Source organism: Fusarium vanettenii (assembly GCF_000151355.1).
Source record: "Fusarium vanettenii 77-13-4 chromosome 7 genomic scaffold NECHAsca_22_chr7_11_0, whole genome shotgun sequence".
Classification (NCBI taxonomy): Eukaryota; Fungi; Ascomycota; class Sordariomycetes; order Hypocreales; family Nectriaceae; genus Fusarium; species Fusarium vanettenii.
In genome coordinates, this window is record NW_003315863.1 from 202,407 (window position 1) to 226,910 (window position 24,504).

General features: G+C 50.2%; 10 protein-coding genes across 10 annotated transcripts; 5 read left to right on the forward strand and 5 right to left on the reverse strand.

Annotated features, from left to right (window-relative positions):
• Positions 1-1,225: 1,225 nt before the first annotated feature.
• NECHADRAFT_83044 (uncharacterized protein) lies at positions 1,226-2,422 on the forward strand (the record flags this gene model as incomplete). The annotated part of the gene is made up of 3 exons (XM_003044333.1): positions 1,226-1,434; positions 1,493-1,772; positions 1,835-2,422. The coding sequence occupies 3 exons, from the start codon at positions 1,226-1,228 to the stop codon at positions 2,420-2,422; spliced, it is 1,077 nt and encodes a 358-aa protein (XP_003044379.1).
• Positions 2,423-3,041: 619 nt separating this feature from the next.
• On the forward strand, positions 3,042-4,251 carry NECHADRAFT_83045 (uncharacterized protein; the record flags this gene model as incomplete). Its single annotated transcript, XM_003044334.1, has 2 exons — positions 3,042-4,166; positions 4,219-4,251. 2 exons carry the CDS (start codon positions 3,042-3,044, stop codon positions 4,249-4,251), a joined length of 1,158 nt encoding a protein of 385 aa, XP_003044380.1.
• Positions 4,252-5,047: 796 nt separating this feature from the next.
• On the forward strand, positions 5,048-5,648 carry NECHADRAFT_83046 (uncharacterized protein; the record flags this gene model as incomplete). The annotated part of the gene is made up of 2 exons (XM_003044335.1): positions 5,048-5,081; positions 5,140-5,648. 2 exons carry the CDS (start codon positions 5,048-5,050, stop codon positions 5,646-5,648), a joined length of 543 nt encoding a protein of 180 aa, XP_003044381.1.
• Positions 5,649-5,927: 279 nt separating this feature from the next.
• On the reverse strand, positions 5,928-8,233 carry NECHADRAFT_101135 (uncharacterized protein). The gene is made up of 4 exons (XM_003044462.1): positions 7,790-8,233; positions 7,487-7,725; positions 7,153-7,427; positions 5,928-7,097 (listed from the first exon to the last, which is right to left on the reverse strand). Exons 1-4 carry the CDS (start codon positions 8,214-8,216, stop codon positions 6,230-6,232), a joined length of 1,809 nt encoding a protein of 602 aa, XP_003044508.1. The 5' UTR covers positions 8,217-8,233; the 3' UTR covers positions 5,928-6,229.
• A 2,153-nt stretch (positions 8,234-10,386) lies between these two features.
• Positions 10,387-11,640, reverse strand: NECHADRAFT_101136 (uncharacterized protein; the record flags this gene model as incomplete). Its single annotated transcript, XM_003044463.1, has 4 exons — positions 10,387-10,989; positions 11,046-11,172; positions 11,447-11,481; positions 11,563-11,640. The coding sequence occupies 4 exons, from the start codon at positions 11,638-11,640 to the stop codon at positions 10,681-10,683; spliced, it is 549 nt and encodes a 182-aa protein (XP_003044509.1). The 3' UTR covers positions 10,387-10,680.
• Positions 11,641-12,217: 577 nt separating this feature from the next.
• On the forward strand, positions 12,218-14,200 carry NECHADRAFT_83049 (polysaccharide lyase family 4; the record flags this gene model as incomplete). Its single annotated transcript, XM_003044336.1, has 1 exon — positions 12,218-14,200. One exon carries the CDS (start codon positions 12,218-12,220, stop codon positions 14,198-14,200), a length of 1,983 nt encoding a protein of 660 aa, XP_003044382.1.
• A 129-nt stretch (positions 14,201-14,329) lies between these two features.
• Positions 14,330-16,756, reverse strand: NECHADRAFT_21662 (uncharacterized protein; the record flags this gene model as incomplete). The annotated part of the gene is made up of 4 exons (XM_003044464.1): positions 14,330-14,402; positions 14,507-15,542; positions 15,589-15,958; positions 16,337-16,756. Coding segments are annotated over 4 exons (1,899 nt in total), but the record flags the coding sequence as incomplete, so codon positions are not given.
• An 866-nt stretch (positions 16,757-17,622) lies between these two features.
• On the reverse strand, positions 17,623-19,275 carry NECHADRAFT_15605 (uncharacterized protein; the record flags this gene model as incomplete). Its single annotated transcript, XM_003044465.1, has 8 exons — positions 17,623-17,689; positions 17,740-17,964; positions 18,015-18,243; positions 18,314-18,381; positions 18,440-18,499; positions 18,551-18,702; positions 18,887-18,988; positions 19,042-19,275. Coding segments are annotated over 8 exons (1,137 nt in total), but the record flags the coding sequence as incomplete, so codon positions are not given.
• A 686-nt stretch (positions 19,276-19,961) lies between these two features.
• Positions 19,962-21,153, forward strand: NECHADRAFT_45632 (uncharacterized protein; the record flags this gene model as incomplete). The annotated part of the gene is made up of 2 exons (XM_003044337.1): positions 19,962-20,904; positions 20,957-21,153. The coding sequence occupies 2 exons, from the start codon at positions 19,962-19,964 to the stop codon at positions 21,151-21,153; spliced, it is 1,140 nt and encodes a 379-aa protein (XP_003044383.1).
• Positions 21,154-23,969: 2,816 nt separating this feature from the next.
• NECHADRAFT_45576 (uncharacterized protein) lies at positions 23,970-24,365 on the reverse strand (the record flags this gene model as incomplete). Its single annotated transcript, XM_003044466.1, has 1 exon — positions 23,970-24,365. A coding segment is annotated over one exon (396 nt), but the record flags the coding sequence as incomplete, so codon positions are not given.
• Positions 24,366-24,504: the final 139 nt, after the last annotated feature.

Consider the following 24,504-nt stretch of genomic DNA (forward strand, 5'->3'; position numbering starts at 1 on the left):
TAGAGCAAAGCAGGGACAAAGGGACGCACGCCATCAACAAAAAGAGATTTCTGGCAACTCTCTCGCCGCTGCCGGCATTATTCGCAATTTCTGAGCATCCCATCTAAAGCAGCTCAACTTTGTTTACGAAGCAGTTGCTGCATGTGCATATGACATGGCCTGTCTCTTTATAAGTAGTTATGCGACTGAAAAAGGAACGCGTGGTTGAACTGAGACCTGGAACTTTCCTGCTGACAATTCTATCTTAATTGATGGGAGCCTGGCGAATCTCGGCCTCCGGAAAAGGTAGATCGTCGCGATATAATCAAGTCTAGGTCCTACTTGTATCTAAGTCGCCGCTAGAACAGCCCTTTTTTGGACCCAACCTAGGTAGTCAAAGAGCAAAAAGCTACGAGTCCTTTTCTGAACATGACATGAGTAGAAGTGTGACTATAAGTCGGGGCCTAAGGGCTTGGGGTCTGTTAATGCTAGCAATCTCTCTGTGAGAGAATGCACGGATTCAGTGCCGTGATTCTTGGGTGACCCCTTTGATCTCAACATCACATGTATCTTCAGAACCGGCTTTGGGGCCAGGTATCAAGAGTGCCAACGAACCGAACCTCACTTGACTGGTTTCCAGGAGAGGGCCTTCAAGATTAAATACGCGTATACTGTCGGCGTTGGGATAATAGCCTCTGAACCGAGTACCTTATCGTCGATCAAGATGACTTCTGCCTCGAGAGAAGAGCTAGCAATGCCCATGGTTGAAAATGATAGTGGTAATTTATTCAGTTTCCCGACATTGCTTGGCTACAGGGCACGGAGAATAGCGCTGCTGGGTAGAACCTATAGCAGCTTTGAACAAGCAATTCGAACGAGACCTTCAGCGGGTACATGAGCGCGGAATTGAACTTTTACAAGCTGAGGTCGGGTTCATGTCTTTTCTAGGTAGCCATGTGGCGAGCTGATCCGTGAAAGAGCGAGCTGAAACTAAACGAGCAGACTATTGCCATGACTATTGAAGCAGCTCGGCCTTTGTGGTTAGAGTGCTCTTCCTTGCCTCAGTCTCGACCGTGGCCTGTCCAATCACGACTGATGGTGTCCACCGAATAATGTGGCACCATCCATGAGGCCTCATCTTTTTGTTCCGCTGTCAATTGGTATATATGCAATTTTCCTCCCAGGCTGAGTGGCTTTTAATCGCTTCTCTTAGATCATCCGGAAATTTGTCTTTGTCTGAAACGGGATGAGAAACAACGTACTACTTGCTGTGGCGCTGGCCGCCGTCGGAAGCAATGCTGCTGCCCTATCACCTCCACTCGTCGAGCGTGCGGCATGCAACCGTGATAACCTGTTCCGATGTTTCATCGATCAGAGATATTCCGTGCAAGCCAGCGAGTTCTGCGCCAACCTTTCGCCTTCCACTGTAACGGTTGCCACGATAACTGCCACTGAGTGAGATTCTGCCATATACAGGCCAGCCCAATGATTCACAAACTGACTCTCTACCTAGGACCACAACAGTTGAGACTGAACTCACTGCCGACGTCGCCACTAGTACCGAGATCTTGACTACAACCGTATTCACTGAAACCATTGCGACGGCAACCACCACCGTGACCTTTGATCCAGATGTCCTGGCCAAGCGTGATGCTTCAGTGAACCCCCCGAAGTGCATGACCAATGGAGTCAGCTACCCTGCCAGCCGCATCACATCCGCTTGCTCTTGCATTGATGTGCCTGCGTCAACTGTTAGCGTGACATATGTTGCAGGCACCGAGACAGTTACAGAGGTACGTCGCTGTCAGAGAGGACTTGTATGTGCTGTGAGGGCCGGGCTTACGATGATATATAGACCAGCACTGTCTTTACAACTCCTTCACCAGCCACGATCACGACGTGGACGACAGTCTCTACAGCTGCCGCTAGAGTCCAAACTGTCACAGTCGCTCCAACGGGCACAACAAACCGCCTTTCTTTCCAGAACGGCACCATGAATGGCTGGGAACTGCTTCCTACGACCTGGCCAGGAGAGATGAGAAAGGGCATCATTAATGGAGGGACAGAGTGGTCCTTCAACTTCTTCCCTATGGACAACAGCCTTGCTACACTGCGGTACCTCCCACTGGTTTACATGGAGGCTGGTCGATATCAGGTTGGATTTACCAGTTACCTGTTGCAGTTTCCTGCCCCGACAGGGCCTTGGGGCCAGTACTTTGTGTTTGACATTGTCAATCCTTCAAAGGGCACCAACATCACCGTCACATTTCCCCAAGTCGCACCCAAAAAAGTCCTCAACAAGAGGATTGTGACGAGCGTCCAGAACACAGTTGACATCCCTGAAAGTGCGGCTGGATATAGCCAAATAACCGTGAGATGGATTGCTACTCCTCAGTGGGCACTCACAGCGTTAAATAACCTTGCCGTTGAGAAGATTGGTTAAGAAGGCGTTTGTTGGAGTTCATGGCCGGGTTAGACAGTAAATACTGAATACAATCGCTTTCGAACTTAGCAAAGACTTATCTTCGGAGCGTCTTGAGCGAATTACTGCATGAATAGCTAAGCGGCAGTCTTCCAGGTAGATCAGCTGGCGTTCAATCAATTGACTGCGACTTGATATCGCCACGTCCCACGTCCTCCCACAGTGACGCAAAGTATATGAACAAGCAGCACTCCATTTCGACCAGAGTCAGATGCTTTCCGCAAGTCTTGATAACTGTGCCGCAGCCACAAGGCGTTTTCTCATATGCAGATGTTTCAGATAAGGAGAGCCCTACTAGGCTGGGGTGGTGAGGGATTTCTGGGGTCTGATACGTGCGTTTTCTTGATCCCCGGAAGATGTAACGTCGCTAAGAGATTTGCCAAGGCATTAGCCAACCAGCATCGCTGGGCCGTGGTCATTCGCAAGCTCATCGGGCGATGATCACATACAAGGCACATTGAGCCGTTGCAAATGCTAAGGCCAGCTGAAAAACCGTTGGCCCTTATTAATTAACGTTGCCTAGGCTGAATAATTTTCGCATTGGTGACTTGGCATCCCTCGGCGCAGAATCACCAGCATCATGGACAAGAGCGACAACACCAATAGCGATCTCGCCAACTCACAATGCACTGACTCAGCGTTGGAATGGGCTATGATCATCATCACCATCATCGCCATCAACGTTACCTGGTGGTTACTTGAACTTCCGCTGCTGTGGACCCATGGCGCACAGATGTACTTGGACTCTGTCATGTGGCAGTGCTTTCGTACATATATGCCATGCTGCGCGGCCATATACGCTCTCAGTTACGCCAGGACAACACAGGAAGAGCCGTATATATACTATATTGGCCCGTTTTACGATGTCTTGAACGCCCCGAAACAGGACCAGAACCAGAACCAGAGTCCGAGTCAGAGTCACGACATGGTGGTGAGAGGAGAGAACGAACCGGAGTCTCGAGAGGTGCAACCTCAAGCCACTCGCGGCTTAAGCAAGTTTCAGCTCATCAAGTCCATCTTGATTGACTCGCTCTCGATCGTGGCTACAGGTCTTACCGTCAACACTGCGGTGCATCTTCGCGTCGGCAACACGTCGGGCGTTACCGTATCAACTTGGGTGTATCCCTCCCTTCCTGTCGCAGTGATTGGTCTCTGGCTCCTTGTTTGTGGTACATGGATTCGCTGGAGCCGCAGATGGACCGTATGGCTTGGCATGCTGGTTGTTATCGCGGTCGGCGCTGCGCTCATCACCCCGGTTGCTGTGTTGTCCCCTGCCGGGAAGAAGAACAAAATCTGGGTCGCAGCCATTGTTGCTTACGTTCTCATGGGTCTACCTCTTCTGGCGAGTCGAAGCTCTGCGCTTACTGCATTTCCCATTGTGGCCATTGGACTTGCGGGTCGTGTTGGCGGTGTTGGTATGGGCGCAATATTAAAGGCAGCGTATTTTCCGTACTGTCAGCTACAGCACAAAGCGTTTGGCGTGGTCTACCTCGCCGTGGGCGTACTGGGGGGCTTGTTCGCAGTCGTGGCATGGTTCCGGTACATTTGGCGGATAGATCCTATGACTAACCCGAGGAACAAGAGGATAGGAAGTCTCACGGTCTATGTTATGGGCGGAGAACGTTGGGGAGCTGGCAGAAGAGAAGGGGATCATTATGCTGCTTCGTTTCCTGATAGGGATGGTGAGAGCTATGATTACCAGCAAGTAAGTAGGGCACAATGATAGTTCCAACGTTGATATGCTAAAACTTTCTCAGTCGCGAGTTGCACGAGCTAATTGTGGATTGTAAATTTAATGATGGACTGGGATATGAGGGCATTGAAGCCTTATCCAAGCGACATTGAACACAGGGCCATCAGATTGCAAAGCAGGAAGACCTTAGATAAACACCTGATATGCATTTAACAGAGTGCATAAACACCGATATGGCCCCAAATAAGAAGCAGTTTTGTGCTGGCGGGTTTCTGACTAGCATAATAGGGGCAAGTTTCGGACACGACGCTGGATCGTTCACGGGGCATGTTACCTATGCAGCTTGACAACCTGTCACATGTTCCCGAGAACCGGCTCGTCGGGAGAACAACTAATTCTTAGCCCCCAATCGGGATTTTTGCTTCAGTTTGTTTGAATGTGCAACCCTGCGACGATCCTCAAACGTTAGCGCATGTTGGCGCTCATCCAATGTTAGACGATCATGAAACGTGGTTTAGTCGGGGTTTGGACTAAAATAGAACGAAACAGACTCGAAGATCATGAAGCAGGGCCCCTTTTGCAAACAGTTGTGAATGACATGTGGTGTAACCGGAAGGCCGACATCCGTAACGTGAATGCTTTAGGGCATGTGTGAGAATGTATCGATTAGCGCTCGTCTGCGGCCTCGAGTCGGCCGACAAGTATGAGACTCGAGGGCTTTCGACAACAAACACGATTCTCCCGTGAAGTATTTAAGAGCCCGAGTCACCAGTTTACTTCAGTCTCTCATCACATCAACACATCAACACATCAACACATAAACGCACAAAGATCTCACAACGATACTACTCTCAATACGACCACTCTCAACGTCAGGTTCAAAACAGCACAAAATGGTTCAACTCGCTATTTCACTTACCTTCGCCCGTATGCCTACACTCTCCCACTCTCCCACATTCCCTTCTTCCCACTAACAAAAAACTAGTATTCGCCAGCGTCCTGGCTCTTCCCAACCCACTCGCCCTCCCGGCTGACCCCGCGGGGGATAAGAACGTCGGGAACGGTCAAGGCCTTCAGTTCATCACGGGAGCGTGCCTTAGCGATGCTGACTGCGCAAGTGAATGTTGCGCGACCCTGAACGGAAGTGGTGTCTGCTCAGCAAAGGCGGCGGCCAACGAGCAGGGCAAGCAGGGGTGCGGATTCGGCGGCAACGGCGAGCAAGAAGCTGTCGTCTCTACAGAGCCTGCTGGTCAGGCAACACCAACTGCAGGAGCCCAAACACCTGCCAACACTGGGGTCAACAGCGATGCGCCAGGGGCTGAGAATGTGGGCAAGGGCAACGGCCAGCAGTTTATCACAGGCCAATGCCTCTCCGACGCCGATTGTGCATCTAAATGCTGCGCAGGAAAGGCCGGAAGCTCAAACGGCGCTTGCTCAGCGATTGCAGTAGCGAATGAGAATGGAAAGACAGGCTGTGGGTTTGTGCAAGCCTAGAAAGGGGGCTTTGTCGATGTGCTGCATCTATGCGGATGTGGTGAGATGATACTGTACCAATCTGTGTAAAAATAGCTTCACCGTCTATATGCTTGAATAAGAATGTTCGAGGGCTGTGCCCACGAAAGAAGTACCATATCGAGCCGTTGATTCTGTTCAAGTACGTTGGTTTGCAGGAAATGTTCTTGGGGGCAGTTTTTAATCGTTTCCTGAGGGTTCCTTTGAAGCCACGACATTCAACTACGATCTACAACTTGGTCATTAAACATTATCGGCTGTACTAAGAGATATGGTGCTGTATTAGATAATTCTAATCTGTGGAAAAATGTCAACATGCTGTCCCTTCGCTCACTGATGGGCAACGGGTTTGACACTCAGCACAATCGTGCCTTTCATGTGCTGCTGTGCCCTCAAATGGCACATGCGGCACAGACTTAGGATTCATATTAATCGCGACCAGGCATATGCAACCCGAGCTTGCTTGTACATATCCACGTGATAGCAGGTTGAATGCTCATTCTCCTAGGTTCAGTGACTACACAATTGCTCCTCACCGAGCAACTGCAGCAAGATGACACCGCTTACTTGCCTAGGAACACCAGATTAGCTACGTTCATTATTGCCATGAACAGCCAGATCAAGACGGCGATAATCGCCGTGTACCACGAGTTGGTCATCTTCTTGCCCTCGTAGTCGAGCTCGGCTCCCTCGCCAACTACCCGGTCCAACGCTGTCTCATGATCCCCGTCAGCCGTACGCCAGCGCGCCCTGCCGGTGTGGACCATCATGTATTTATCACGGCAGGTGAAATAGATGAGCGGCGCAGTAACAAACGGTAGGATGATGCTCAGAGCTACCTGGGAACCGTTGAGCGCTGCGTTGAGCCCAGAGCGGCCCACGGCTCCGGCGATGATGATGCTTGGTGTGATGCTGATGCTGCGGGTGACAAGGCGGCGCAGCCACGGCTTGATCTTCCAGTTCAGGGCGCCCTCACTGACCATTTGTCCAGCAATGGTGCAAACAATTCCAGCTGAGACTCCCGAGAGTAGCAGTGCCAGGGCAAATATAGTGCCTGCCGCAGGAGAGATAGACTTAGAAAGTAGATCGTGAATGCCAAAGATATCAGCTTCGAGAGCGTCTGGATTGTTGTAAAGCGAGGCACCAGCAACAATAAGAATGGCGGAGTTGACAAAGAGCGCAAATGTGAAGAGAGAGGTGGCCAGGTCAATGATGGAAATCTTGAGTGAGTGCTTAATTGCGCTTTCGGAGGGGACGTAGTAGCCTTTGTCGATGCCTTCATCAAGAACCGATGATCCTGAGGTAAGTTGACGAGGTAACAGACCGCTTCGCTCATCGTATTCGCGTAGGCGCGGTTGAACAATGCCTGATCCTAGATATAAGCTGTGAGGCATGACTGTCGCGCCGAGAATACCGCAAGCCTGGTAAATACTGCCCGAACGTTAGAGTGAGGGTAAAAACGAGGGAGTAGGGATCTGGAACTCACGCTTCAGACTCAACCAGTGAGCTTGAGGGAAGATAGCCTCTGAAGACTTCTCTCGGGGAGGTGTCACGGATCAGAGACAGCTGGATGCAAAAGCAAACAACGACACCGAGAACTAAGCAGACGATGAACATTTCAAAATATCTTAGACCTTTCATGGACTCATGTGGACGATAGAAGAAGAGGATGACCATAACATCGATGATGGAAATAGCACATCCCACCACCAGCGGGACTTGAGGGATGAGAAGGTTCAATGCAATGGCAAATCCAATCACCTAGTTGGTCAACATCTATCGACAAAAATGTTGAAACAAAGGATTAATCAAGGACCTACCTCTGCTATGTCTGTGGCAATGATTGCAGCCTCGGCAAAGACGTACAAGATGTAGTTGAGCCATCGAGGGAGAAAGGCACGACAGGCTTCAGCGAGGTTGAGGCCGCTGACGGTACCGAGTTTAATGGCCAGGCTCTGCAAGAAAATAGCAAACAGATTGGAGAGGAGGACGATGAACAAGAGGCGGAAGCGATACGAGGCTCCCGCGGCGATGTCGGTAGAGTAATTGCCAGGATCAACTGGACGCACACATGTAAGTGAGGTGAAGGGAAAATGCCTGCAGGATGACAATGTCCAACATACTGTAGGCAACCGAAATCATAAAACCTGGCCCGACGAACGAGCCAACGGTGACGAGCATCTTCTTGAGACGCTGCAGCGGCGTGCCGCGGTCGGCGTCATCACCAGCCGGAGCCGGTGGGGGGTGGGCGGGTGCGGGCGTCCGCAGACCGCCGTCGGGTGGCTGGCCCCGGTCGATTGACCGATAGGCCAGCCGATACGTGGCCTTGGCACGGCCGGCGTTCTCGATAGGGGCGTCGCTGGCTATCTGTCCTGGGACATTGGAGGTTGCGTCCGGCAGTGCTTGAGAGCCATCTTGTACCACGGCCCGAGTATTGACGAGCCCATTGAAGTCCTCATTCGTAGTGAGGTCACTGGAGTTTGGATTGGGGCTCTGGTTGTAGCCGTTATCACCCTTGAGGGGTTCATCAGTGTGAGATGTCTTATTCATGGCGTCAGTCACGTTTGGTCGAAGATTGAAGCTGTTTGATCAGAAACCGCTGTCTTGTGTCGCGTGGGACACGCCGCTTTATCAACGGTAATAAGAAGGGTAGCCGGATACGCCATTCCGGGGTCGGCATGTTCCATGTCGCTCGTACAACGTCCCCGCACAATGATCCGTTGAAGCGAGCTTTCCCGAGGACGAAGCTTCTTTTACAAGGGCTTAGAATATGGACCATCTAGAACCGTGCGTTGCTCACCGGGTTCAGGTACGCCGTCTGACAACCAGTGATGGTGGACGCACCCATTTACAGAAGCGGGTGTGCTCGGTGAGCATGGCTTTTGTGCAATGCCCGTGACTGATGTGATCTTATTGTCAGCTTTGTCGATGACGCCTGGTGATAAGTACTCAGTACAGGGTGATGATATGGTTTCCACCGCAGCTTACAGGTATGTAACAAGCCCTAACAGATGGCGTTGACGCGGCGTATCGCAAGAGGCAACTTGATAGGCTGAAGAGCAGAGAGTCTCTGCAAGGGCCCCGGAACGAACGGCACTTACGGCACCTGAACATCGTCGGGATCCATCCAATCCGTGGACGCTAAACTGTCTTGAACTTACGAGAAGATCCCAAGTCCCGAGACGCTCACGGGCCCCATTCGTCGGGTCTTTTAGGGATTTTGCTTGCAGACCAAGGCAAGATGAAAGAAGCAGAGGTACCTAGTGCATGATTGAGCACTAGAAGGATTCGAGAAGGCATCTGGCGTATTCATCCCAAGGCGCGTAATGAAGCGTTTGAGCAACTGGCGATTTGCTAGGACCCACACCATGCGACTTGAGCGCGATGACCCACCTATTTACGCGCGTTCATTGGCTTACCAAGCGCTTCTCTATGATTGGCTATGACAGTTTTTCGACCCCCTGAAGTTTCAGGGGACTTTCAGGGGACAATCGTGCCGTGAGAATTCTCGCTCTGACCTGGGAGATGGAGTTTCTGTCATCACTTAAAATCGCGTTGACGCAGAAAAATACTCGATCCTAAATGTAATAGTTGGTCAGCAGTATTGGTTTCTGGGAACTGACATCTATTAATATTCAATCTCGGGATTGGAGACACCGATTGGTGTCTCCCTCAGAGAAGTCAAACGTCCGCCTACTTATTCACACCATCTTGCTGCCACTGCAACAACCTTGGTGATAGTTGAGGACTTTGTGGATTGACTTTACCCTAGTTAGCAACTATACTGGAATATGACTCAAGAGAAATTTTCATATTTCTCCTTACCTAGGGCCTCGGCATCTGTAAGCGGCTGCTGGCCTGGTGATAGTTTGCCCATGCACCATGATATAGGGTACTACGTTTGGAAACATTTTCTCCCAACTTGAGCTGCTGAAGGCTCCTTTGATTGAGTTTTCTCCTGGGTTCTGATAAAGGTCCATGCCGTATCTGAAGCGATACTCCTTCACTGTGCTCCCGGCTACTCGGGCATCAGGCCCCTGGGGAAACTCATGAGCTTGCCGCCCCAACAATCAGTCACATACGACCATACCTACTAGAAAATACGGGATCCCGTCTGCTCTCCCAGAGTCAAGCTAGTAAGGGGCGGATTAGTAGTTAGGTCGGTGACGACTAGCGAATACCCGCTGTTGTATGTGTGATCTTTTTGCTCTATTCTTTTGGTTCCTCTCTGGTATGATTAGTGGAAAACTGTGATGGTACCGGTCTTTGAATCCAATATAGTGATACTTGGACCTTATCGAGCTTCGATAAGTACTAAGTTTTGTTGAGAAACTTGACAAGCCATCCCTCTTTAGTGGTTATGGACCCAACCTAAAACTCCACGCCGAGTGGTATAAGAGCCGCGTGAAGAAATAGCGACTACGAGGAATTTAAGCTCGCGTTATATTGGTGGAAATAACAGAGTGATATTTGTTTATGCTACCTAAGCGTGGGCAGCTATAGGTTTTTTCCTCATCTTGTCATCGTTGCGTAGACCTATTCGGTTTTTAGACTACCCGATCATAATTACAACCATGGGCTTGGCACTGGGTCTAAACAGATTCGATGGAGATTCTAGATCGATATGAAGTCCTGCCCTGGGATATAGAGAGGAATTCTGTTATGCTCAAAGGCTACAAAGAGGCCATTAGCCGCGATGCCACAGCGTATAATTATTAACACAAATCAGTAATTCACTAGTAAGTCTTATTAGCTGCCTCCCTGAAGACTACGATTTTATCACTAATATATTCCCTACAGTTGGAACCTTTTCCAATTGTCGTACCCGTGTTGACAGACCGGGCAGTGCCACTCTCCGGAAGACAGGCTGCAGGAAAAAGTCTTCCTGCATGAAGGACACCTATATGTCTTAACCTCGTGGTCTTCTCTGGCTCGCAAGAATGGCACCAAGTCAGCCGCGAAATCGTTTGTGGTCCGCAGTACTTCGTAGAAGTAACCGTTGCCCAAAAGCGCATCAATATGATGACTGGAGGTTTCCATTGAGGTCTCGGAGCCCCCGGTCTTCCAACGGTGAGGTGGTGTAGGCCACAGTGATGGCAAGTGGGAAGTCATCCATCGGCCAACCAACATCAAGGGCTGCGCCAAATTTCTTTGCGGCATGTTCTTTAAGGGAATCTATATCGTATTTGTCCGCGATCTGATAGATCTGGGCCTCAAAGACCATGGACGAAGTACCGTTGACATTGGTGTAGTCAAAGTTGTACATGAAGTGCAACATGGCAACATCGAAGTCCTGGATGTTGATTACCTGTTCGGAGCTTTCCTAGAAAAGGATTTAGCATTTGCCAAGGACTACTTCTTCATAAAAGAGATCTATACCTTCCATGGGCCGTTTAGTTGCTTAGAGAAATACTTAGAGTGGGCGCACAGAATCAGTCGATGGACCTTGAAAGTCTGCCCATCGCAGGTGACAGAAAGATCCGAGAGAGTGTCGTGGTTGAAATAACTATTAAAGAGGTGAGCTGATGCTAAGGAGGTCTTTGCAGCGCGAAATACCCTTTCAACGATGATCGAAAACGGTCGAACGGTTCGGATGCCATTATGAATGATGCTGAGATCTCAGAACGGAACGGTAGATCTTTCCTGACATTCAGTATCCTATGCAGTAGAAATGAGAGAGTGGAAAAAGGTCGAAATAGTCTCCTTGCTCATGCGCAAAGGGAAGTTAATCAGGGTTGGTCGGCCTCCCGCATATTGGGTCAAGAACAGTGACGCCACACCAAGTCATCTGTTCCGAAGAATCGAACCAATGAAACTGGGCAAATGAAGAATACCGGATCGGTGTTCTGGAGGTTAGTTGCCCTAAACAAAAGTGAAGAGTGTTTACCTGACTTACCAGAGACACAATGCTTTGTCTCATGTTGGTGGCCTGCCAATTGACAAAGGGGTATCCGTTCAGCACATCTAGCACCATTATGACGAAGGAACCGTGTAGCAAGTAAAACATGAATGTAGTTGTAGAACAAGGGGAGGAGAAATTAGCCTTGACAGGAGCGTATCAAAGACAGAACAATGAACGGATAGTAACAGGAAATAGGAAATGATCTAGAGTCTCTCCAGAACTGGTCGTGAATGTTGCCAAGCGCTGGAATTAACTGAAATAGTATAGCTAACCAGGTTGAGCGATTCCCCGCATATTGATGTAAATAGGTTGCATTGCCAAATTAGCCAGAAGTCATCACCAACAACGTTCCACCAATCATGTCACAGCATGCCATCTCCCCCAAAGTCGATCCATCAACATGTGGTCTTTTTGTCTTCCCCGCCTATGCATTCCCGGGATCATGTCCTTGATGGGGGCGGGGGCATTGATTCCATCCACAAGAATAGTCGGTGTCGATCTCTCGGGTTGATCATTGCCGAGGTCTTTCGGAGTGAATGGCACCGAGTATTATATCGTGATGTTGCTTAAATGATCTTCTTCTGCACCACACACTTCCTGAATCCCTCCCTTTCCAGCTTTGTTTCTTTTTTGGCATGCCTTTACGACCATGTGGACTCCAACTCTCAAATCACTTGCCCTCATTTCAGGGTTCGTGGGGTTCTCTCAGGCAAAACTGAATGCCAAGGAGAACTCGACACACATCTCCCTCTCCAATGATCGTCTCGATGTGATCTTAACTAAATCTACTGGACATATCACTGATGTCATGCTTGATGGTCAGGATCTTCTGGGGCCACAAAACGGTAACAGTGGCAAAGGACCCTACCTGGACTGCTCTTGTACTCCCGCAGGTTTCTGGACGCCGGGGAGCACCGCACAGCTTCAGCTTCTCAAAGGCAAAGACTCTACTGGAAGCGACTACGCCGGTATTGTTATGAGCGACACCTATAAGCCAACAAACCAGACACTGTCGCAATACTTCTTCCTCCGAGACGGAGAGACCGGGCTGCACGCCTTTTCTCGTCTTACCTACTTCAATCCAAAAACTCCCTTCCTTCGGGATCTGGGCGAGCTCCGGACCCTCTTTAGGCCCAACACCAAGCTATGGACGCATTTCTCGACCAGTGATGGCAACTACGGACCCCTCCCTTCAATGGCCAATTCCGTCTCCGTTCAAGACGCGACTTGGTACGTGGGGGATGACAAGGATGACGCGTATGCGAAAGAGTACTCGGATTACTTTACCAAGTACAGCTTGTCTGAGAGCTGGCGAAATCACGACGTTCATGGCCAATTCAGCGATGGCTCGACAAGCGATGATGGGAGCACTTTCGGATCCTGGCTTGTGCACAACACGCGGGAGACATACTACGGCGGCCCTTTGCATTCCGATCTTGTTGTTGATGGCATCGTATATAACTACATGGTCTCGGGCCATCACGGCGCTCCTATGCCCAACATTACTCATGGCTTTGATCGCACCTGGGGGCCACAGTTCTACTACTTCAACAAGGGCGACAAGGATACAAGTCTTGCTGAGTTGAGGGCTGACGCTGCGCAATATGCAAGCTCGGAGTGGAACGTGGACTTTTACGATAGTATCGCACACCACGTCCCCAACTATGCCCCTTCGTCAAAGCGGGTCACCTTCAAGGGAAACATCAAGCTCCCGAAGGGTGCTGAAAAGCCGATCATTGTGCTATCTGAGAACAAGCAAGACTTTCAACTCAATGTTTTCAACACGAAGTCACTTCAGTACTGGGCAGAGGTTGACAAATCTGGGCGCTACAGTATCCCGCAGGTGGTGGAGGGAACTTACCGAGTGACCATCTACGCCGACGGAGTATTCGGTTGGTTCATCCAAGACGACGTCAAAATCTCACGATCACACAACAGCAAGGGCTTTACCTGGCGTGAGGAAAGCGCAGGTAAGGAGATTTGGCGGATTGGCGTGCCAGACAAATCATCTGGCGAATATCTTCATGGGTACGCACCTGATACATCCAAGCCTCTTCAGCCGGAACAATATCGAATCTACTGGGGTAAGTATGAGTACGAAAAGGAGTTTCCCAAGGGAGTCAACTTTCACGTGGGCAAAAGCGACGAAGCCAAAGATCTCAACTATGTTCATTGGTCATTTTTCCCATCCAAGGGCAACCATCTTCTCTCGGAGCCGTATTACGACAACGTGAACAACTGGACTATCACATTTGACTTGAATAAGAACCAGCTGCGGGCAAAAACTGCAACATTTACGGTGCAGGTGGCGGGTATGAGAAGCGCCAATGGAAATGCAAAGTGGACACCTGTGAAGGGCGGAATCAACGACTTGCCATGGACCGTGAACGTCAATGGAGCTTACGAGTCGACCTGGCTGATTCCTTACTGGCGAAGTGGTTCTTGCGCTGTCCGAAGCGCTGTTGCATGCCAGAATGTGGAACACAAGTTCGTGTTCCCGTCCTCAAATCTTCGAGCAGGGAAGAACGAGTTTGTTTTGAGCTTGCCTTTCAATGCTTCGAGCGTTGAGACAGCTGTATTGCCGGACTCGCTATACGTCCAGTACGATGCTTTGAGACTGGAACTCAAGTAGTTTAGTTGAACAGTTGTACCTACGGTTGATCAGGTTTCATATAGGATGAAGGTATGAAGCATTGCCTTATTGCTGTCATGTTATGAGTTTTATTGTCTATTCCTCAACTTCCCGCCCATCGTCGGTGGGAAGGCCACAATCACGCTTAAAGTCACGGAGCCATTCGTCATTGTCAGCAGGAGTTTGGTTCCATGGATCATCACTACAAAAAAAAGTAGACATTGTTAGCAACCGTGATACAGCTGAGAGAGGAGCATGAACAGCACAGGCCGCATTTCTAATGATCCAAGAACACGGTGTACTCACTCGTCATACCAAATCCAACGTGCCTGATATTTCAACTCCTCATCAGTTGGTACGTGACTACTGGGGTTGTTGGACGACATGGTGGTCATCACAAATCGGGAGAGATCTCTCGTAAGGCGCCTGTAGCTGTTACTGTCGTTGTTGAAGGGTGCCCCGTTGAATGGGCCGGTTCCCTGGAAAGGGTTTTGGGTTGTAGAGGGCGGCCTCGCATGATGGATAGTTGAGGCGCTGATAATACCATGGCCTTGTTTTCGGATCAGCAGCACCGAGGGAGATACACCAGACGCCGTTGTGGGTGAAACAGGGCTTCTGGTATGATCCAAGAGTTGTAACAGATTACTAATACCCCCCTGAGGATGTCCAGAATTGAGCTCAGAATTGACCAGCCTGTTGGGTGAATGATCGGTGGCCAAGTTTGGCTGAGTACTATCGTTGTTTGTCATGCTCTCGGCTGGCAATTGTCGTCCTCGATCACGCAAGGGAGTAAGCCACTTGTTGGACATCCAAACAAGCCTCGTCAAGAATCCAGTAAAAAGCTGCGAGGAGTTGTGCGAGCCAGATTCCATACGATCAAGAAGACTGGCTGCCTGCTTCTGCAATTCATAGTCTGTCATTGGAAGGCCTATCATGTTATGAATCGCAACCAGTCGGCATAGTTGAGCCTCTAGCTCGCAACCATCAAAGATGTCGCTTTTGCCATTGATTTTCAGTTGGCTCATGCGTGACTTGTTGATCTGCTCGATGGGGCGTAAGCGGGCCTGTTGAACAGTCTCGGTTGAACTGGTGAAGATGTCTCGAAGCCATGACGGCGCCGGGGGGACGTGATGGCCAGAAGTGGCTTCTGCACCAAGAATAATAGTGCATCCCTCGCACTGGAGTTCGTCATCCGAAGGCAAACGGCCATGTGCGTCTAGGTAGTCGTACATATAATATTCGAGCTCTAGTTTGATGAGTTCATATGCACTAGTAGGTGAGCCAGCCGGTCCTTGGGTGACAGAGAATGGAAGTGGCGAGGTTTGCTCGCAATGAATGAGGTCTATCGGTTAGTGGAGGGAATTTCAATGCCAGAAACAGCTACTCACAAGGTGGTATGGCATTCTCGATCATTTCATTCACGTCATGGTCAAATCCCCAATCGCCTTTCCAATCTGCCATTGTGCTTCCACTTTTAAAGTGGTCGGCGAGATGATCAACTCGAATGGCCCAGGACGATAGGCCCTCTCCGCAGAAGCCACATCGAGATATAATCTCGGTGTTGTCGGTTTTCCATGAGTCCATCGGCCACTCCATATACTTCGCACCATGTACCAACTTTAAGTGTTGTTGTAGGTGGTCCTTTCGATAGAAGGTGCGCTCCTCAAGCGAGCGTTCTATGCATGAAGCATAACTATGTGCATTCAAGTGCGACTCGTCCGGGTCGGCTTGTCCACAGTAGATACAAGATATGCCTTGCTCGGGGTGCATAGCAGTGGTCCCGTTTGGAGAGCAAGCCCACCTCTCGAGCGAGATATGCAGTGACTTCTCATGTCGAGTCCAGTTATGCTTTGTTTTGAACGTCTCTGGACAAAACGTACACTGGTACTTGTGGTAGGTGTGGAACAAACTTGGCTGGAGAGGGACTTGTGACTTGGGTGCCCTTCGCCGTCTCCTCCGACCAGCATGTCGCGCCAGAATTCTGAGAGACCCTCCGGAGCTATAGGAATGGGCCGAGGTGCGAGACCCGGATCCGCGACTCGAATGGGAGTTGCCTGCGCTACTAACCGATGGGGCATTATCTGAAGATCTGCCGGATAGTGGCGAGAAGAGCCCAAGTTTAGGCGAGGCTGCGACGGCGCGAGAGATGCTGGCGACAGTAGCAGGTTCGCATTCGGGGGGCGAGTTTTGCCAGCGCTGAAGGGGGCTCATTTGGTCACAAGGCATTGGTGTCGGAGGTCTTCGGGGGATATTGATGGTACCAGGTCCGGTCGATGTTGGTTGAGTTGCATCGCGGATATAGGAGGATTGTGTCCGGGAAGAGTGAGGCTTAGAGCGCCGTCTAGCATTTACGAGCCAGTTGGTTACTTGCTGCCGGCTAAGACCCGTCTGGCCCTGGAGCCTCTCGAGATCTTCGGTGGTGGCATAGGGATGATGTTGGTGGGCTGCGAACCAGTTCCTCAGTATCTTTGCCACCCGAGTGGAAAAACGACGACCAGATTTTGGCGGTATACTGGCTCCCAGGGTTTGTAACGGTGTGGCGCTGGCAGAAGGCTCACCAACTGTATCGGCTTGGAGACCCAGGGTCTCTGAGGGAGAGGCGGAGAGAAATAGGTCTGTAGTGGCCCAGGTGTCGTCAGTGTCCTCGACTTGATCCTGCATCATCCAGGTAAAGAAATCGTCTTCCTGGAAGTTGAGGTCAAAGTCCAGATCCTGTGCGAACTCGGCAGTGGAGGGAAGCTCTTCCGTATCGCGCCCGGACGGGATTTCGATAATGGGTTCGGGCGTTTTCTGGACCATTTGGATCGCAGCCCTCTTTAGTATGTGAATTAAGTGTTTACCGGCAACTTAAAACGAGACACATGTAGCTATGCAAAGGGAACAGTGTCGAATCTTTGTTGGAGATGTTGAGAGGGGTTCTGTCATTCAAGGGCAAAAACGAAACCGGACCACCTTGTCATTGAAGGGAGCAACTTGACCCACCCACACTAACACCCTGTGGGCCGCCGCTAGAGATGGGAGCTTGGCTTGACTCTCTTGGCTTGGACGTCCTCTTGCACTGTTCATCTTTGAAGCCTCCTGCAAAAGAATCCCTATGTTCCCATGCATTTAACCGTCAGTTCTTATGGCCTTATAATACTCCCCTCTACAAGGGCTTATGCTCTTCTCTTCCCCACATAAATGTCGACGTCGTCCAGAATAGCCTCATTGCGTTTGCCAGCGGCCACTCGCGCCCTCTTCAACTGTCGAGTAGCCACATCGACTCTCCAAGTAGCCGACCACGTCACAAGATTCATAATAATTGCCGCTCCTATGAAGCCCATAGCAATCCCAAACGATGTCGTGTAGCGAGGTGCAAACCTAGAGTTAAACAACTGGGATCCCACGGCGCCACCGATCTGGCCGTAGCTGTTGGCAAAGGCGATGGCAAATGCCGATCCTGTAGCCCCATCTGTGGTCTGAACTCGCCAAGGCCACATCATTGTGTACCTGCTTGCGTTAGTGTGGTCCAGATAGGTGATGAGAGAGTGCTTGCTTACCAGGCTATGGAGAAACCTCCAGCAATGACAGTAGCTGCATACACACCCCCAGTATTGGGGAATGTGTACAAAACAACATAACATGCCTCAATGATGACCATGAAAGTCAAAGGGATGGCGGGTAGAGGGACATGTCCGGTATTCGCTACCCATCCGAAAACAATGGTCAAGACGCAAGCAAAGATGGCCGGAGGGATATTAAGGAGCTGAGCCTGAGCAATCGTCCTGAGAGCACAAAGTCAGCTTAGGTACAGCGGATTGCTAGAGAAACTTACGTAAAACCTAGATTTGCAATCACCGTGGGTTGGTAAAATTGCAAACCAGTTGTTCCAATGGTGTAAAAGGCCCAACAGAGCAGAAAGAGCCAGAGCTTGGGGTCTTTGAGGGTTTGCCAAAACTCTTTCCAGTCAAAGTCTTTCTCAGCTGCTCTTGGAGCATTGATAGGGAGCCTAGCTTGGATAAAGTCTTTCTCTTCCTGAGACATCCAACTGGCGGTGTTAGGAACTGAGGTTGTTGTTAGCATCTGTATAATGTTTGGCTTGGTCGGGGCCGGGAGGATGAGGTGTGCACATACAATCTGGGAGAACAAGGTACACAACGATGCCAAGAATTATCGTGAAAACACCCTCAGTTAAAATGAGCCTTTCGCATGCCACCACGGTCAGTCGATGCGTTTACCCAAAGCCAGGTCCTTACTCACCACTTCCATCCAGATAAACCTCGAGCATGGACGCCATCAAAGGCAAAGGAGAGAACTCCACTTATGACGGCGCTGAAGTTGCCAAGCAATGTCACCAGGACTATTCGGGACGCCATCTCATCTGGCCTATACCAGTAGCACAGCTGCAAGAGGATGCCAGGCCAGAGACCAGCCTCGAAAAGGCCCAGAAATGCACGGACAGTGTATAGTCCGCCAGCGTTCGTGACGGCAGCATGACAACAAAGAACAATGCCCCAGGATATCTGCCATTGTCAGCTCGCTCTCTTCAATCAAGGCTTCCGTAGACACTCACCATGATACGAGCTTGCCATACCGAGGGCTTCAAGTACTTGACGAGGAGATTCGAAGGTGTCTCTGCGAGGATGTATGGAATCTTTGGTGATCGTCAGCGTGTGTGTCTCCGCGGCAGTATAGGTCTCGAAGTACATAATATGCTGCAGTCACAAAGTTGTACTGATCAGGAGTCACACTAAGTTCAATCATGATATTCCGAGGAGTTCCTCGATCCATAATTCTAGCATTGGAAACCTGAAGAGATTGTAAGCAAGAATGCGCATATTTTTGGAGGTACTGCCACATACATTGGAAGCGTCGATGGTCTTCACCATGTACATGATAGCCAGCAGAGGGATAAGATGCCAGTCAATCCTTCTTAGCAGTTTCTTCTCTTCAGTGCTGCTCAAATCGGCCCTGGCCCTCATGAGAGAATCATCGTAACCGGTAATTTCACCCCGTACGTCGTCAGAACTGGAGAGCGGATCACCTCGTGCGACGACTTTGAAGTGCTGCTCCCGGGAAGGCTCCCCTGTGGATGAGTATATGGGTGCAGCCACTGAGGACTTTTCATTCAATACTTGACGGTCAAAATCGATTTCCGGCTCGAGTCCGGAAGGAGGAGTTCTTGGAGAGGCCATGGTTGCTTGGTGTTTGTGTTTGGCAACGAGGAACTAGGACTGCCAAGCGCAAAGACGTTGTGCGGGATCACCGAGACATATAAAGATATGATGATCCTCCCACTTGTCGTACAATCGGCATTATTTATCCGGATCGTCATTGTAGGGGCCCGATTGCGAAAAAGAGGGGTTTTGTGTGATGAACCACTCCTCGGTTACTCGTAAGGGCAGACTGCAGCCATCATCACCCGAATCATACTATGCCAGCATGTTCGGGAACTCAATCTAACCCGAGCCCTCCATAGATAAGGGGCGCTTGGCAGTGCCATGGGCTGCTATTCCCGGGTGGTGGAGAATGCGTCTTTATCTACGGCTCCCACCCGGGTGCTAGCGTATCTCGAAATAATGCACATCAATGATGACATGTACAAACGAGGGGTTGGTCTTGTTCATTGGCTTCTGGGTCATGCTGCTTAACAATCAAACGACCAGTAACGGCATCAAATCTCTTACGTTGATAAAAGCCAATCCTGTTTCGTTCATACCTGTCTCCCATACGCACCAAGTTGCGCCAAAGTTCGTCTCCTCTCTCTTATCTAGTTCTCAACATGAGGCCTATCTTCCTTGCTGCCACCCTTGCGCAGGTGTGCACTGCCAGTGGAGGCACCCAATATCCCCTACAGGGCCTACATTCTACGCCAGGCTACTCAGCACGACTGATCGACCTGCACAAATCCCTCGTCGAAATACCCTCGATCACAGGGTCCGAACGCAATGTAACTGAGTTCTTGACAACCTATCTCCAGGATGCTGGCTTCACGGTTGAAACCCAACCTCTTGAAAACAACCAAGAAAATATTCTGGCCTACTTCAACAGCTCGAGGCAAACCCGAGTCCTCGTAACCTCACATTTGGATACCGTCCCTCCATACTGGCCCTATGAGAGGCACGGCGATGTGATACGAGGGCGAGGAACAGTTGATGCCAAAGGCAGCGTGGCGGCCCAAGTAGGTGCCGTTGAAACGCTCCTCGGCGATAACAAAATCACTGAGGGTGACGTGGCTTTGCTATTCGTGGTGGGAGAGGAAAAGGGAGGCCCTGGAATGCGGGATGCAAACAAACTTGGCCTCTCTTGGGAGACAGTTATCTTCGGAGAGCCCACAGAACTCAAGCTTGCTCGCGGGCACAAGGGAGGATTGGGGTTCACCGTGAAGGCGAACGGCAAGGCTGGTCACTCTGGGTATCCTGAAACCGGTTCAAATGCCATCGATAGCCTTGTTCGTGGACTTGGTGCCCTTCAACGTCTCGAGCTCCCCTGGAGCGAGGAGTTTGGTAACAGTACGCTTAACATCGGGAAGATTGAAGGCGGTGTTGCTGGGAATGTGATTCCCGCCAGTGCGTCTGCTATAGGCGGAGTAAGAGTAGCAGCTGGAACCCCGGACGAAGTGCGAGATTTGATCCGCCGAGCTGTATTGGAGAGTGACTCGAACCTTGAAGTCGAGTTTTCTACGTACGGCATTGGGCCCGTGCCAATCGATTACGATATTGATGGTATTTGTATTTTGAACCACTCCGAAAGGAAGTCAGACTAACAAAACACTAGGCTTTGAGACAGTGGTACTCAGTTACGGAACCGACATCCCAAATTTAAAGGGCAGTCACAAGCGGTATCTTTATGGACCTGGAACTATTCTCAACGCTCATTCAGCTCATGAGTTTTTGACCGTCTCGGATCTTGAAGAGGCAGTCCGGGGGTATCGGGCTATTATCAGGCACGCACTCGGCGGAAATTCTCATTAAATCTTGTTCGTTCAACAGTACAGGTGGTGCAGAGGGGATGCCAGTTATCAACAAGAAGGGATGAGTCTGTCTCTTAGGTCTCTATGGTGCTAGCCAAACTCCCTTGGCACTTTCACATATCACGAAGAACCAAAGACTTGCAATAAGCGCACTAGACGTTGAGGGGCGAGGTCCGTATACTGTAGACACGCTCTAGCTCAGGGCATTTTCCCTGTCCCTAAATAATCCCTGGTGGGCGGTGGGCCATCCGCTATCTAGAATTGTTGAAGCGAATACTTTAGCGCAGTCTCTACTCCCTAAGCCGATGCTCCAGGGAGGGACGAGGTACTCGAGATGCCGACAAAGCCAGACGGCTGATCCTCCACCATACCGAAGCTTCGCTACCGCCTGGTATTGAGACTGAAACACCTCTCCAAGACGCATAGGGTAGTACTTTTGGGCATTGAAGCCCGGGAGCGTCTCTTCTTCCAACATCTTATCAGCGGGGATAATCTTGAAGCCCGTGCTCGGCAGTGTTCTGGCATGGGCAAACGTTGTCCGCGCGGTCCGAAAATAGAGTGAGACAATTGGTTTCCAAGTGGAAGTCGGGTGGTTCAGATACGCGAGACGATGAAACATGCTGCACATTTTGCGCGGTTGAGAATCGTGAACATTTCGGATCCAGTGTGAGGTTTGAGAGCTGGGAGACAGAGACAAGGGACGGAAGATAAAAGATTCGCAAGAAATGACTCTGACAGCAGTGATTACAACTAATGATGCAAAGGCTTAGTTAAAGTAGACCTGGCTAATTCGAATCTCTTCTAGGGAAGCTCATGGAAGAACAGCCCGACTCTGCGTTGTCGTCTCTATCCACACCCACGGTCTCCTGGCTCAGTTGTCGTCCACATTGGACGGATCTTAAATCTATCTTCCTTATCACAATATGTCCACCCAGTCCGTCGAATAGGTCTCGGAAACTTCGGGGCCGTTGCCACGTAGACTTCTCGCAAACCAGAAAACCTTTCCGTCTCGGCCAAGGTGCATAGTTCTTCTCCTAGACCTTCCTTGTTCTCCTCTCGGAATGGGAGATATGCGCGGAACACCTCAATCGAGATCGGTAAATTCTCAGCAAGGTTCAGCTTCGTTGGATAACGATTATCCGTCTTCTTATCATCGTTTGTGAACCAGAAGATAAGCTCCAGATGTTTCAACCTTGACAAGGTTTGGAGGTTTCCGATCCTACGCGCGATGTATGCCTCCTCTGTCAATGATTCTCCGGGCCATCGCTCATGAACGCGGAGCTCGAGAAATTCAAGGCCTTTTCCGTAAGCACGGAGCATGTCTCCCATATTGTAGTAACGAGAATCGAGGTCTGGAATGGGATAGATGCCCAGGCTTAGAAACCGGAGATTGGTACATGTTGAAAGCAGATTTTGAATGCCACTGGGCCGGATCTCCAATTGGGCCGTGCATAGACGTTCAAGCCTGCAATCCAGCATCAAGTAGTCTTGGTCAGACTCTCTTTGCTTCCAGGTGGCAGTTTGGATAAAGAAGGTTTTTAGACTGGGGAGCTTGAGAAAGCTCTCAAAGGTGCCGAATCGTAGCAAGTGGCTGTCCGGACTGGTTCCATCGTGGGACCAGCCTGGAATTGCTTCGAGATATGCCAGCGAAGACAGGCATGATCTTCGGTGACCCCCCAGAACATTCTCGACCAAAGAAAGCACCAGACGAGGGTACCGCGGAAGTGCAATTTCCAACATGGTCAAATTTGGCATTAGCGCAAGCCAGAATGCCACTGTTGCATCGTGGACAGCGCCTGTGTCTTTGGAGGACAAGCCTTGGGATATTCCATCTGCAATCTTATCCGGTATCCCGAGGTGTGAACGCACTCTGGCAAACAGGGAATGCGTTTCTGGCGTGGAGGGAAGATTGTTGGACCTGATGGTACAATCTAGCTCCTTGACCAGTTTCCCCAGGTGAGGTGACCCGCTCAGCACGTCGATGAGGACGTCAAGCGATTTTGATTTAGCCTGAATTATTACAGAATGAAAAAGCAAAGGCTGGGCGAGTGCTCTGAAGTGCCCTGAGGCTTGACAAATGCTGCTCAACGTTTCGGCGTTTCCAGGGATTGGATCCGTAGTGAATGCGTGCGACCATCTGGGTAGAGAGTATTGGAAGTACGAAAAGATATGTACCAGAATCTCAGGAGGGAGTCTATTGTGCATAGACAACGATCTACGTTGGCTCTCCATTGGCGCGGCATGAAGGCGGAGGAACCGAGTTAGCGAAGTTCCATGTCTGGAAAGGATTTGTGCGAGGTATTATTTGCCTGTGGAAAATCTTTGGTCCGAGCATGCAAGTTCATTCATCCAATTACATTATCGGGAGGCTGTTGGTTCGCCTCAATTTATCTGACACCAGCCACTCACAGACTTGACTCCTGACCGCTCTCGACTTGAAGACAACTTCCCTCTAAAGAGAACCGCAATTTCAACAAATTGGGCTGACAAACTTTTAGCTCAAAAAGGTACGTTGATCGGCTCAAGACAAAACATTCAACACCAGGATTTTCTTGTTATCGTTGATGATGGCTCCAACGGAGGCCATCAGCCACGACAAAGGAAGTTTGTATCACCAAAAGTAACCAATGTGATGGAAAAAAAAAAAACCGTCTGATGGGTAGGTTGATATAAGATTGTGCCTCGAACACCACCGGAAAATTATGGTTCTGGATGGGAGCCTTGGATGTCCTTCAAGGGCCCAGTCAGTCTCACTACTCCCTTAGTCAAGTCTCTTCCTCTGAGTGGCCATGGGTGAGGTTTGCAGAGGGGGAATCTCTAAGAGGAGTTTGAGTTATCAACACATGACCATGCCTTGGAACCCCCAGATTCCCTGTTGGTCTCAATGATGCCTACAATAGACCCATGAGTACCAGCAATCATCAGAAACGTCCCGGAAACGACAACAAAGACGCTCCAGACCACCATAAGACACCACCTCGGCGTTGGTTCATACCGGCCTTTAGACCAGTTATCATATAGCCACATACAGCCATAGGGCTGGAAGGACATAAGAGTTTCGAAGAGAGCTCCAATGAGAGAGACCAAGCCGCCAAAGACTGGAATGCCGCTGTCAATGAGATAGGCGACAACTATCACGCCTGCGGTGCAACCAAGCCAGGTTCCCCAGTGGACGATTGTGTTGGAGGTAAGATGCTTCGAGCCTCGAAGTACGAACGAAGAGGAATTTTCTCGGAAACTAGATGGTAGTTAGAAAGGGAAATTGCAAAGATTAGAGTCTTTCTGCAACAGCTCCATGCTCTGAAATGGCGTTCAACCCGATGGACGAGCTGACCATCCCGGAGCCGGCGCA